Raw genomic sequence first — 14,118 nt, 5'->3', positions numbered from 1 at the left:
AAACTAAATGGCTGTATCGTCAAAACAGTGTCACTGTTTTCATGGAAAGGATATAACATTAACATATCACATGTCTACTAAAAAGAAAATAGAGCACTTTACAGGATAGGAATTTGGCGGGGAGGGGGGAGTAACAGAAAATGTACTTGCCAATATACTGTACTTTTACTCATTCATTATCCTGGCATTGATAATTTTTTAGAATATTTTGAAGGCAGAAAACTGACACTAATTAGGAATTACTAAGATTACTAAGAAAAAACCCCCACTTCATTATAACCTACATCAAACCTGTCCACGTACTTATTATACTGTGTTCTGGTCAGTTGATACAGCCTAAAGAAAAGGCTAGTCTATTTAAAATATCCTAAACAGTGCTGCATATTCCATATGGGAGATTATGATATTAAATTAATATAACCAAATTGTAATATAAGTGGATATTTTGCCCTCAAAAAAATTAGACTGTACATTTTTTTCAATGGCGTGCAAAATTCGAAACAACATAAAAATGTTCAGAATAAGCAAAACTGGAGACAGAAAGATTAATGGTTGCCTAGGGCTGTGGTGTTTGGGGGATGTTACTGGGTTGAGTAATATCCCCCCAAGATTCAGTCCACCCAGAACTTCAGAATGTAACCTTATTTGGAAATAGGGTCGTTGTGGATGTCATTAGTTCAGATGAGATCATACCGGATTGGGGGGAGAGTGGGCTAAGCCCAATGACTGTTGTCATTGTAACACGACATGAAGACACAGAGAGACACACAAGTAAGAGGGCCATGTGAAGACAGAGGCAGTGATGGAAGTGATGCAGTGATAAGCCAAGGAATGCCAAGGATTGCCAGCAACCTCCAGAAGAAGGTAGGGGAGAGGCATGGGCAGTTTCCACCTCAGAGCGTCCAGAAGGAAGCAACTCTGCCAACACCTTGATTTAGGACTTCTGGCCTCCTGAACTGTGAAAGAATACATTTCTGTTGTTTTAAGTCACAAATTTTGTGGTAATTTGTTACAGGAGCCATAGGAAACTAACACAGGGGGAAAAATAGAGAGTGACTGCTAATGAGTATGGGGTTTCTTTTTGTGGTGATGAATATGTTCCTAAAGTGTGGTGATGGTAGCACAACTCTGTGAATATATTAAAGACCATTGAATGGTACACTTTAAATGGGTGGATTGTATGATATGTGAATTATATCTCAATAAAGCTGTTATGTACATAAAATACCCTACATAAGCAGAAATATATCTATCATTATGCTTCTATAATTCCTTTTTCATTTAAACATTTTTAGAGTTTAAGATTATAACCCCCATATAAAGAAAACAATGAAAATTAAAATAGAAACACTGCTTCACAATTTAAAAACAACCATTACTGAACACATTTAAAATGAAGAATGAATAAAACTTAGCATTCTATTTTAAGTTAAAAATATTTAATATCGTCAGATAAAAACATTGATGGTGACAGCTTTACATGGCTCATTCCATACATTCCATAATGTAAAAGGGAAAAATATTACTAGGAAAGAAGTGAGTAGTTGGGTTTGTAAAGGATTTATTGACCACATAGAAGCAATTAATACAAGATGACAAATAGTCAACTCAAATTATTACAAAACTTTTAGAGATAACTGGGTCAAATATCTCTGATGTGTCCTGCTAAGGAAAAGCAATCATGTACCTTTTTAATCCATAAGAAGCTCAAAGTCAACAATGATATTGTATAACTATCAGCGCTATTCTAGCGACCTAGAAATTTGCTATAAATACCTTTATCTTTTGCTAGATAATCATTCTTATTATGATTTGATTTGATTTCACAGTGAGGACTGAAGAGGCATAATAATTTTTTAACCACTGTGTAAAACAGTGATACAAATTAATGATGGGTGCTAAGCTTGACATTTTGTGTCAAAAAGATAGACTACATTTAATAGGATTGAATATATTTCATGAGGAGTTGGGTACATTTGTAAATACTAAAATGTGTTGATGAAGTTTTGTGAGAGAACATGTGTATATGCCTTGACTCACTCTGGCTTGCTTTTAAAATGGAATACATTTGGCACTAAATGGAACAAATGAAGACAAGCAAAACTATGTGAGACAAAGCTGCTCTGTCAGTTACCTGTCTTGACTTATAATTCATACGATTTCTTAGTTCTTGGCCGAACAGAAACAAACAGATCTAACTTACATAGCATTTCTATGATGTATGAAAATAGAATCTAGAGCTAAGATGAGACTGCTTCACTGATGAGCCAATCACCCACTCTGTCCTAATCATAGGTACAAACGTGAAATTCATTTAAGAATTCATATTTTCACCAAATGCTTATCATTTTTCAAATTTTCTTGCTAGATATGTTCTTGGCTATGTAGCCAGCTAAAATATGGTCTTTGAATTAAGTAAGGAAATCCATATAAAAGAAACATCTATTTTATAGGGGTCTTACTTTACTTGAAACGTCCTTCAAGAAAACAAAACACCCAAGTAAAACTTTGTAACCAAACCCTTGGAACAAAGCACTAGTGGCCATATTTTTGAGTCTCCGATGAGTCTTGAAGTCCATTCCCTTTTCATGTTTCAAGGGTTTCTTCATTTGCTCCACAAGTATCAACAACACAAATTAAACAACTTGTTACTGGAAAAGCTCGGACTTTGGAGTTGGCGACCCATTTGTCTGTTTCGGTATTATATTCAAGGATGTGTCCTAATCGACCCACACCTTGAAAACCAGCCAAAACATAAACTATAGAGCCAACTGCTGCACACTTCACTGTTACACCCTTCCATGGCATTGGTGAGACCATCTTCCATTCGTTTAATTTAATATCATAATATTCCACATTGTCCAGACCACCTTCAAAAGAATAAAACAACATGAACAACTTGTATGAACAATTCTAAGATCTCTTAAATAATTCTTTGCATTTTTCCAACATTTTATTATGAAAATTTTCAAACATGCAGAAAAGTTGTAAGATTTTACAATGAATGCCCACATACCTACCACCTAAATTCTTATTCTTACTTTAACATAATAGGAATTTAACTTAATTTTTGTCATTTTAGAATCATCAATATTTATATTTATTCTACAAAATTACAAATGTTTTATCTGTTCTGGAAAAATAAAAATGTAAACCAATCAGTGGATTTTCCTTCTGATTAACTTTGATTATAATTATTCAAATATCCTTCTTTTTCCTTCTGCCATTTATCTTTCAGCAGTTCATGGAAAATAGCAATGGAGAGAGACAGGAGAAGGGAAAGAAGTTATTTCTTTGTTATACTTAAAGGTACTAACTAAAGATCTGTGGACTATCTATAGATTCAGTCCAGATTCTCCATTTAAAGATTCTTTAGTATGTACAACCTTATTTAAGAAAATAAAAAAGTCAAATTCACTCATTTAAAAAAATAGTAATATTGACATTTTCATGCAATATTTAAAAATATTTAGGACATTTTGCCATTCAGAGCCTGGATACAAGTCCTAAAACTTGTATTTAAAAAGTTTTTTTTTTTTGGTGAGGAAGATTTGCCTGGGCAAACATCTGCTGCCAATCTTCTTTTTTTTGCTTGAAGAAGACTCGCCCTGAGGTAACATCTGTGCCAATCTTCCTCTATTTTGTATGTGGGTCGCTGCTACAGCGTGGCTGACGGGTGGTGTAGATCCACGCCTGGGATCCAAACGCATGAACCCGGGCTGCTGAAGCAGAGTGTGCTGAACTTAATCACTAGGCCACGGGTCCGGCCCCTTAAAAGCTTTTTTAAAGTTTAAATGTTTGTCACTCAACAGTTCTTAAGCTGGTGTGACACCATTCCGTAGAGTGTATTTGGAAATGTGTGGAAGCCGTCTGAGACTATCACAATGACTGGTGGCCATTATCCACATTTCATGGACAGGGATGTTAAATGAACTGCAATGTTTCATAAAATATGTTAGTTCCCAGAAACTATAAAAATAAGTCCAATGATGTATGTGATAAACGCTTGTATCTAGATTTTAAGAATGTTTCAATAATGTAAGATAGGGAAACATGAGCAAACTCATTAGGCAAGTTGAACAGTGAATTAACATCATGTACCTAAGCCATTCTGACCACCCACAGCAAATATCTTGTCTTTTACAAATACCAGTCCATGATTCTTCCTGGCCTCAATCATTGGACACAGCTCAGTCCACCTGAAAAAATAAAAGAAAGTTTTTAGTGTAGTTGTTCATGGGAAGTAAAAGGACTCCTACTAATTTATAAGAAAGGTCTGTTATCCCAATTATATGCTCATTTGCCACTCACATGTGTGTACACACAGACAGACACACACACACACACACACACCTGGAAGGCTGGAAAACAAAATTTAATGGTGTTGAGGAATTTATTTATAGGTGGGTTAAATAGGGATTTCATTCCTTTCAATTCCGACAGGATATGAGAAATAGAGGATATCTGAAGACGATTAACACGTCTTCAGAAGAAATCCATTTCCTGTAGTTCACAATAACTTGTAAAATAATAACAAAAAAGGGGAAGATACTTAAGAGAATATAAAGCATTAATACTGTTACAACTGGTTTTAATTAATATTTACATATGAGTAAGTAAAACACGAATTCATCGGGGGACTCTAGCAATCAGCAAATTAGTAATATCTGTTACTATTCATATGTCCATCTTCAAATCTACACTTAGAACTTTAGGCAGCTCTAGTAACAAAAGTTCTATCATTCTGACAAGTTTAATAACTTGTTAGCATGTTGCTGTGCTCACAGCCACTACTATAAATAATAAGATTGAGAATAACACGTGGACACAAGTGTTGAAGGATACTAATTCACAGGTAGCAGCATCATATACACAGACAACTGTGTTTAGCTATTTTTTTCTATGAGATTCAATGCCTTCTTTTGCATACACTCTGATGCACACAACCGACATCTGTGATTGCGAAGGTGGTACTGGGACACGGGCCTGTGCTCTTAATATAATATAAACCAAAAGACTCCAAACAACAACAAAAGGGAAATCTGGCATAAGTGTAATTCTCTAATATGGTTACTTATAGCTTTTCTTTTAATTTAATAATTTTAATTTTTCAAAACATAGGGCATAATGATTAACTGAAATATTGACAACTCTTTTGTTGCCTTATATTTATGTAGTTTTTTTGTTTTTAAAAATGGTTTGACAGTCACCACTCTCATTTTCAGAGCACTCTGTAAGGTAACGCGGGCAACACTGCTCCTGTTTTTCAGGATAAACACACATGCTTGTCCAGGTGAAAAGACCAGCGTACAGCTCGGAAGTGGGAGAGCCAGTCCTAGGCCTCCACTGCCTCTCCACGCAGTGAGCTTTACAGCGTGAGCTGTCAAAGTGTATTAAACACAGTATTTGACTTGGAAAAATTCAATATACGTATCTCTTTCTTCTCCAAATATGTCCTTGACATAAAGTAAGAGCATGTTTTTACGTATATCTAAGTCTCCTGAAGGTTTAGAATAAAGGAAGTTTTGCAAAACACACTTCCTTCCTCCTATAATTCACATGCAGAGTATACTAGGTCCTTGCTCTCTCCAACTTGAAATTTAGTGTTCAGAGGCCTTTCTTAAAATTCTGACCCCAGCTCATTCAAATGTGTATGTACATTCTTAATATAAGAACTAAATTAAATTCTCTTGTTGGGTTCCTTCTGCCTTTTGACATCTTGATACAATGAACTGTGGAAATAAGAGTTTCAAACTGATACATACGTTTCTGTGGCAGGATCATAAACTTCACAGGAGTTCAGCACTCGCCCAGAAACATTGTTCCCTAAACTTCCACCACAAACATAGATCAGGCCATTGGCTTCCACCATGCCGTGGCTGCAGCGCTGAGTCAGCATGCTGGGCTTTGTGTGCCAGCTTTCAGTTCTTGTATCATAGCACTCAAATAAATACAGAGCTGAGTTTCCTGTAAAAGAAAAAGGCCCCATCATGCTTAACTTAGTGGGGAGGGGGTGGGGGCGCTTAGAGCAAGCTGACAGAGAGCTGAGCCATGAGATACTGGAGGGAAGAATTTAGGGTTTGTAGAGTCATTTCTATCTTCAATCAACAATAACAGCAAAAGGTAGGAACAGTTTAAGAAAAAGCTAACCCTATTTGAATAGACTTTGGAAAATATTCAAAAAAGATCTGTTGGAGAGACTTACTTATTGGTAACTAAACTTCAAAAAAAAAATTAGTTTGATCTCAAAAAAAAAAAAATTAAATAAGAAACATTACGTATGTCTTCAAGCCCAGTTGTGCATGATGAGAATTATCCAAACTTCAAATGTTTATATAGAGGGGAGAAGCACAGCTATTTACAGATGGTAAATTCACACCTTAAAAATACAAAAACTACTGTCTGCTAATACTCTAAGGCTTATCATTTAATATTCTATAACTGCCACTGAACCATAACAAAACTATTCTTCCTGACTACTCTCAGTGGTTGTGTGGGTAAACCCTGAAATCATGCTGGTCCATTCTTGAGTATATTCTCAAGACATCATTATATGTTTCTGATGTACTTTGACTATATACACTTTAATGGCAAAACATACATTCATCCTGTTTTGCAACTTCTGCACATTATAGGAGCTCAATAAAGAGTTTTAAAAATGATATTATTAAGATCAAGTGCTTTTTTTCCTGCCCAAGAAAAAAGAAATTAGAACTTTACCAAACTATTTCTAATTTCCCATTCTTCTGGACTTTGCTAATGCTTAAAAACAACAATAACAATAACAAAATCCTTATAATTCTTAATTGCAACCAAGGTCTATAAAAGCAAAGATAAGAGAGTAACAAATGCAAGAAGCAATGGTCATGACTAATAATAACTTCTTTTTAACTTTTTAAACATTTCCAATTTGGTGGATTCAGTTGGTTGACACTAGGGGGAAATATACACTATATAGCAGATATAAGACATTTAAGTAGAAAACTGACAGTAAATGCTGAAGAAATGAAGTTCATATAAATGAAGTTTTACACACATATAGTTTTTTACACATATATAGCTTTATACTATATATAGTAATACCACAGAACAGTTACTTTCTATTATCTTTAGGATTTACTAGATTTGAAATATGCTGTATTATGTATGACATTCTGTGAAGAATGCTTTTAAAGAGGGGAAATGGTTACCTCAACTCACCTTTAGGAAATCTTAATTTTTCTTGTATTCATTTGGCATGGGGGGGTGGGTAAAAACGTAAAACAGATAAATATGCTGCCCAAAAGCAAAACATTCTTCGAGCTAATATCAAAATCTTCAAAGAAAATAAAAAGACTTAATTAACATTTAAATTCCATACTTTAGGTCTACCTGGTCTTCCTATAGTTTTCCTTATAAGCCCATTATTTAGCTCAGGAAATTACTTAAAAAGACGAAAGCATGTAAAAGCTATTATGTGTCTAGCTTGCACCTAGAACATTCATTTAGAAAAATTATTCATTTAGGAAAAGAGCACTACTGGACACTAACAAATTATTTATCAATGAGAAAGGTTTTTACATCCACACCTCGTTCTGATCAATAAGCATAAAACACCACTACTAGTCATTAGATAAAAAAGTTAAAGAATAAAGTAAATGAAAAAGATCATTCATACTTTTTTCAAGAAAGCAAAGATAATACAGATTTTAAAAGCTTGAATGTAGTAAGGAGGTCTTAAAGAAGCTATGAGTAAGCCGGACTCTGAAATCTTTAAAGCAAGTAACATTACATATCCAAAAGAACTAATCTAGAACCAAAATCCAGATGGTGTCAAAGAAAGTTTCATCATGACAAAAAATGGACAATTAACATAATCCAGGAATTTGAAGTTCTTGTAAATTACTGATTTATAAAGGAGTTAAGGTAAACCTTCAGGAAAATGGGCTCTAAAATGTGACAGATGTGTATCTGAATTATGTCAAAAAGTATCTGGACAAGTAACACCAATTGTTTATTTAAAGATGAAAGCCAAGATACTCCGCTTTAAAGCACTTTCCCCAAATAAAAATACTGAATAAGTCCTTACCAACTTCGGAACCTCCTGATGTATAAATTTTGCCCTCTGCAGCACAGGCAGCAAGGCTGTCTCGAGGTGTGGGGGGGCCCAGTTTGGAATACCAGCTATCTTTCACGACGTTATAGCAGTCCATTCGTTTTATGGGGAAAAGCTGAGAACCACCCAAAATGTATACTACGTTGTCCCAAAACACACATGCCGCATCTCTTCGTTTTTCAAAGGGGCAGCGGATGTCTGTCCAGCTATAATCCTGTAACCAGAAAGGACAGGAAGCTTTCAGTAAGGGAAAAATATAAGTGGAAAGAATGAAACAAAGATATAGTTGAGAAAATACAAAATGTAAGAATGTGTTAATTTACTAGAGTACATAAAAAAATTTTTGGCTTGGGGCCGGCCCTGTGGCATAGTGGTTAAGTTCAGCGTGCTCCGCTTCAGCGGCCTGGGGTTCGTGGGTTCAGATCCCACGCACGACCTACACTACTCATCAGCCACGCTGTGGCAGCGACCCACATACAAAATAGAGGAAGATTGGCACAGAGGTTAGCTCAGGGTGAATCTTCCTCAAGCAAAAAAAAAAAAAAAAAAAAAAGTTTGGCTTGAGATTATTATCCAATTTAATCTTGTATGATTTCTTCAGAATGTTGGTTGGAGCAGAGGGCAAAGGAAGGCAGTGACTGCTTTGGTTCTTTTCTGGATCTAAAATCAGCTTTAATACATTTGGATATTTCACCACCACCACAGTCTTCTATTCTTTCTGTTATTGAGGATAAAAATGCAAGAAAATTCTAAAATAAGTAGTATTGTTACTTAAAAAAAGCGTTTTTTCAGATGTAAATACCTCATCCCTTCCCTGCCAGATGTATAGAGTGATATAAAGAATCAATGGGGCCGGCCCTGTGGCTTGGTGGTTAAGTGCGCGCACTGCAATGCTGGTGGCCCGGGTTCGGATCCCGGGTGCGCATAGAGGCACCACTTCTCCGTCCATCCTGAGGCCGAGTCCCACATACAGCAACTAGAAGGATGTGCAGCTATGACATACAACTATCTACTGGGGCTTTGGGGGGAAAAAATTAAATAAATAAAATCTTTAAAAAAAAAAAAAAAAAAGAATCAATGGAGGGAGTGACGTCAGCATCATGGCGGAGTGAGCTTTCCCGTGAACTCTTCCCCCGACAAGATACAACAAAAGGAACAGTCACAGACCAACAATGGAATCCCAGACAGTGAAAAGCTAGAGCGGAGGGATCCACACTGCCGCACATCTGAGAGCAGAACGTGCTGGGCCCCCAGAGGAAGTGGGGAGAGATAAGGAGAACTCCTCTCCCTCCCCATCAGATCAGCGATCCCGGTCTGCGCGGCTCCCAGAGAGCGGGGAGGGGCGGCCCTCGGCGGGGAAACCGTGGCTCTTCGGACTCTCTCAGCCAGTGGGAAACTCCGGCACAGAGGACTCAGAGGAGCCACAGGGCTACCATCAACATCTGAGCACCCCAGAGAGTGGATAAAGAGGGGCAAACGAGAAGCCTCCCACGTCAGGGACCCAGAGGGAAAAAGAGAGAGCTCCCCCCTCCCTGCAAACCAGACTCTGCAGCTCAACCGACCAGACCAGATCTAGCGATCCGCGACAGACCAGACCAAGTGATCCGCAGGAGACCTGATCAGACGACTGGACCCGTGGATCGCAGCAGGAAAAAAAAACAAAAAAAAACAAAACTGCGGATCACAGCAGAAAAACCGGGGCAGAGCACAGGGGCCTTAGACTACACAGCCCTTTACCACCAGACAGTGACGGCAGGTGGAAATTGCAACCAGAGATTTCCAGGATGAGGAAAAACAAAACCAACACAGGAACCACAATGCAAAAATATATGAAATCACCAGACCAGAAACAAAATGACAAGCACCCAGAAATCAACCCCAAAGACACAGAAATCCATAAACTAAATGACAGAGATTTCAAAATAGCTATCATAAAAACGCTCAACGAAATACGAGACAACACAGACAAACAATTCAATGAGATTAGGAGTTTCTTCACAAAAGAGATTGAAATCATAAAGAAAACCCAATCAGTGCTGATGGAGATGAAGAACACAATGGAGGAGATAAAGGAGAATCTGGAATCTCTAAAGAACAGAGCTGACAATATGGAGGAAAGAATTAGCACCTTAGAGGATAGGAATACAGATATACTCCAGAGGGAAGAGGAGAGAGAACTAAGACTAAAAAGAAATGAAGAAAGACTCCGAGAAACATCTGACTCTATTAGAAAATGTAACATAAGAATTATAGGTATTCCTGAGGGAGAGGAGAGGGAAAGAGGAACAGAGAGCCTATTCAAGGAAATAATAGCTGAGAATTTCCCAAATCTGGGGAAGGAGCAGGAAATACCAGTAAGCGAAGCCAACAGGACACCTATATATATTAGCAGACAAAGGCCTTCACCACGACACCTAGTGGTAAGGCTAGCCAGGGTCAACGACAAAGAAACCATATTAAGGGCAGCTAGACAAAACCAAAAAATAACGTACAAAGGAACTCCCATCAGGCTCTCAGCGGATTTCTCAACAGAAACTTTACAGGCTAGAAGAGACTGGAATGATATATTCAAAATACTGAAAGACAAAAACTTTCAGCCAAGAATACTCTATCCAGCAAAAATATCCTTCAAATATGATGGAGAAATAGTAACTCTCCCAGATAAACAAAAGCTAAGGGAGTTCATGGCCACAAGACCCCCACTACAAGAAATACTCAAGAAGGCCCTCAGGCCTGAAAAAAAGAAGAGAAAGGGAACACAAAGCTTGGAGGAAGGAGAAAAGTAGGTAGACAAACTCAGAAAAATAGTAGATCTTTACTGGAATAGGTCAGCAACCACTTAAATACTAAATTCAAAGATCAAAGGAAGAAATTCACCAAAAATAAATTTAACCTCATCACTGTAAACTAACACAGCCACAACACAAGATAGAATAAGGTATAACAAGAAAAACTTAGAAGGGGAAGAGGAAAGTGACTGAATTGACTTAGTATAAGGAAATAGGAGGCCATCAGATGATGGACTATCTCATACACAATATTTTTTGCCCAAACCTCAAGGTAACCACTAAACAAATAATCAAAACAAAACCACATATGATAAACAAAGAGAAAACTAGAAGAGTCATAAGACAGAACAACCAAACTGAATTGGCAGTCCAAAACAAATGGGACAAGAAACAAAGGAAATGCAAAAGAACCAGAAAATAAGTGACAAAACAGCAACGTTAAGCCCTCATATATCAATAATTACCCTAAATGTAAATGGATTGAACTCTCCAATCAAAAGATACAGAGTGGCAGGATGGATTAAAAAGCAAGACCCAACAATATGCTGCCTTCAGGAAACACATCTTAGCACTAAAGACAAGCACAGGCTCAGAGTGAAAGGATGGAAGACAATACTCCAAGCTAATGGCAAACAAAAGAAAGCAGGTGTTGCCATACTCATATCAGACAAAGTAGACTTCAAGATAAAACAGGTTAAGAAAGACAAAGAAGGGAAATATATAATGATAAAAGGGACACTCCATCAAGAAGACATATCACTTATAAATATATATGCACCCAATACAGGAGCACCAATGTACATAAAGCAACTATTAACAAACCTAAAAGGAGAAATCAACAACACAATAATAGTAGGGGATCTTAACACCCCACTTACAGCAATGGATAGATCATCCAGACAAAAAGTCAATAAAGAAATAGTAGACTTAAATGAAAAACTGGACAAGATGGACCTAGTAGACATAGACAGAGCACTCCATCCAAAAACAGTTGACTACACATTCTACTCAAGTGCGCATGGAACATTCTCTAGGATAGACCATATGTTGGGAAACAAAGCAAGCCTCAATAAATTTAAGAAGATTGAAATCATAACAAGCATCTTTTCAGACCATAAGGCTATGAAACTGGAAATGAACCATGAAAAAAAAACTGGGAAAGTGACAAAAATGTGGAGATTAAACAACATGCTACTGAACAACCAAAGGATCATTGATGAAATTAAAGGAGAAATCAAAAACTATCTGGAAACAAACGAAAATGATAATATGCCATATCAAACCATATGGGATGCAGCAAAAGCGGTCCTGAGAGGGAAACTCATAGCGATACAAGCTCACTTTAACAAACAAGAAAAAGCCCTAATAGGTAACCTTAAATTACACCTAACAGAACTAGAAAAAGAAGAACAAACAAAGCCCAAAGCCAGCAGAAGGAGAGAAATAATAAAAATCAGAGCAGAAATAAATGAAATTGAGACCAAAAAAACAGTAGAAAGGATTAATGAAACAAAGAGTTGGTTCTTCGAGAAGATAAACAAAATCGACAAACCCTTAGCCAGGTTTACTAAGAAAAAAAGAGAAAAGGCTCAAGTAAATAAAATTAGAAATGAAAGAGGAGAAATTACAATGGATACCATGGAAATACAGAGGATTATAAGAGAATACTATGAGAAATTATATGCCAACAAATTGGACACTCTAGAAGAAATGGATAAATTCTTAGACTTATACAACCTCCCAAAATTGAACCAAGAAGAAATGGAGAATCTGAATAGACCAATAACAAGTAAAGAGATTGAAATAGTAATCAAAAAACCTCCCAAAAAATAAAAGTCCAGGACCAGATGGCTTCTCCAGTGAATTTTACCAAACATTCAAAGAAGATTTAATACCCATCCTTCTCAAACTATTCCAAAAAATAGAGGAAGATGGAACACTTCCTAAATCATTCTATGAGGCCAACATCACCCTGATACCAAAACCAGACAAAGACAGTACAAAGAAAGAAAATTACAGGCCAATATCGCTGATGAACATTGATGCAAAAATCCTCAACAAAATATTGGCAAACCGAATACAACAATACATTAAAAAGATCATACACCATGATCAAGTGGGATTTATACCAGGGATGCAGGGATGGTTCAACATCCGCAAATCAATCAACGTGATACATCACATCAACAAAACAAAGAATAAAAACCACATGATCATCTCAATAGAAGCAGAGAAGGCATTTGACAAGATACAACATCCATTTATGATAAAAACTCTCAATAAAATGGGAATAGAAGGAAAGTACCTCAACATAATAAAGGCCATATATGACAAACCCACAGCCAACATCATACTCAACGGGGAAAGTCTGAAAGCCATTCCTCTGAGAACAGGAACGAGGCAGGGCTGCCCACTCTCACCACTCCTGTTCAACATAGTACTGGAGGTTTTGGCCAGAGCAATTAGGCAAGAAAAAGGAATAAAAGGAATCCAAATAGGTAACGAAGAAGTGAAACTCTCACTATTTGCAGATGACATTATTGTATATATAGAAAACCCTAAAGAATCTGTTGGAAAACTATTAGAAACAATCAAGAACTACAGCAAAGTTGCAGGGTACAAAATCAATCTACAAAAATCAGTTGCATTTCTATATGCTAATAAGGAACTAACAGAAAGAGAGCTCAAAAAGATAATACCATTTACAATTGCATCAAAAAGAATAAAATACCTAGGAATAAATCTTACCAAGGAGGTGAAGGACCTATACAATGAGAACTACAAGACATTATTGAAAGAAATCCATGATGACATAAAGAAATGGAAAGATATCCCATGCACGTGGATTGGAAGAATAAACATAGTTAAAATGTCTATATTACCTAAAGCAATCTACAGATTCAATGCAATCCCAATCAGAATCCCAATGACATTCTTCACAGAAATAGAAAAAAGAATACTAAAATTTATATGGGGCAACAAAAGACCCCGAATAGCTAAAGAAATCCTAAAAAAAAAGAACAAAGCAGGAGGCATCACAATCCGTGACTTCAAAACATACTACAAAGCAATAGTAATCAAAACAGCATGGTACTGGTACAAAAACAGACACACAGATCAATGGAACAGAATTGAAAGCCCAGAAATAAAAGCACACATATACGGACAGCTAATTTTTGACAAAGGTGCTAAGAACATGCAATGGAGAAAGGAAAGTCTCTTCAATAAATGGTG

At 36.7% G+C, this 14,118-nt stretch overlaps 1 protein-coding gene across 3 annotated transcripts in view; it reads right to left on the bottom strand.

Moving 5' to 3' along the window:
• Window positions 1-1,417: 1,417 nt before the first annotated feature.
• Window positions 1,418-14,118, bottom strand: part of KLHL7 (kelch like family member 7) — a 69,300-nt gene continuing 56,599 nt past the window's right edge. For all 3 annotated transcript variants that reach the window (XM_004418925.2, XM_087428826.1, XM_087428836.1), the window contains exons 8-11: window positions 8,069-8,309; window positions 5,766-5,967; window positions 4,102-4,199; window positions 1,418-2,870 (exon numbers count right to left, since the gene is read on the bottom strand). In XM_004418925.2, the coding sequence (XP_004418982.1) occupies window positions 2,587-2,870; window positions 4,102-4,199; window positions 5,766-5,967; window positions 8,069-8,309 (825 nt within the window). In that variant the 3' untranslated portion in view covers window positions 1,418-2,586. The remainder of the gene's footprint in view (window positions 2,871-4,101; window positions 4,200-5,765; window positions 5,968-8,068; window positions 8,310-14,118) is intronic.

This window comes from Ceratotherium simum, chromosome 1, assembly GCF_057802395.1.
Source record: "Ceratotherium simum simum isolate JZ-2026a chromosome 1, ASM5780239v1, whole genome shotgun sequence".
NCBI classification, from domain to species: domain Eukaryota; kingdom Metazoa; phylum Chordata; class Mammalia; order Perissodactyla; family Rhinocerotidae; genus Ceratotherium; species Ceratotherium simum.
The sequence above is the reverse complement of the archived record's forward strand: the minus strand, read 5'-3'. Positions and strand labels throughout refer to the sequence as shown.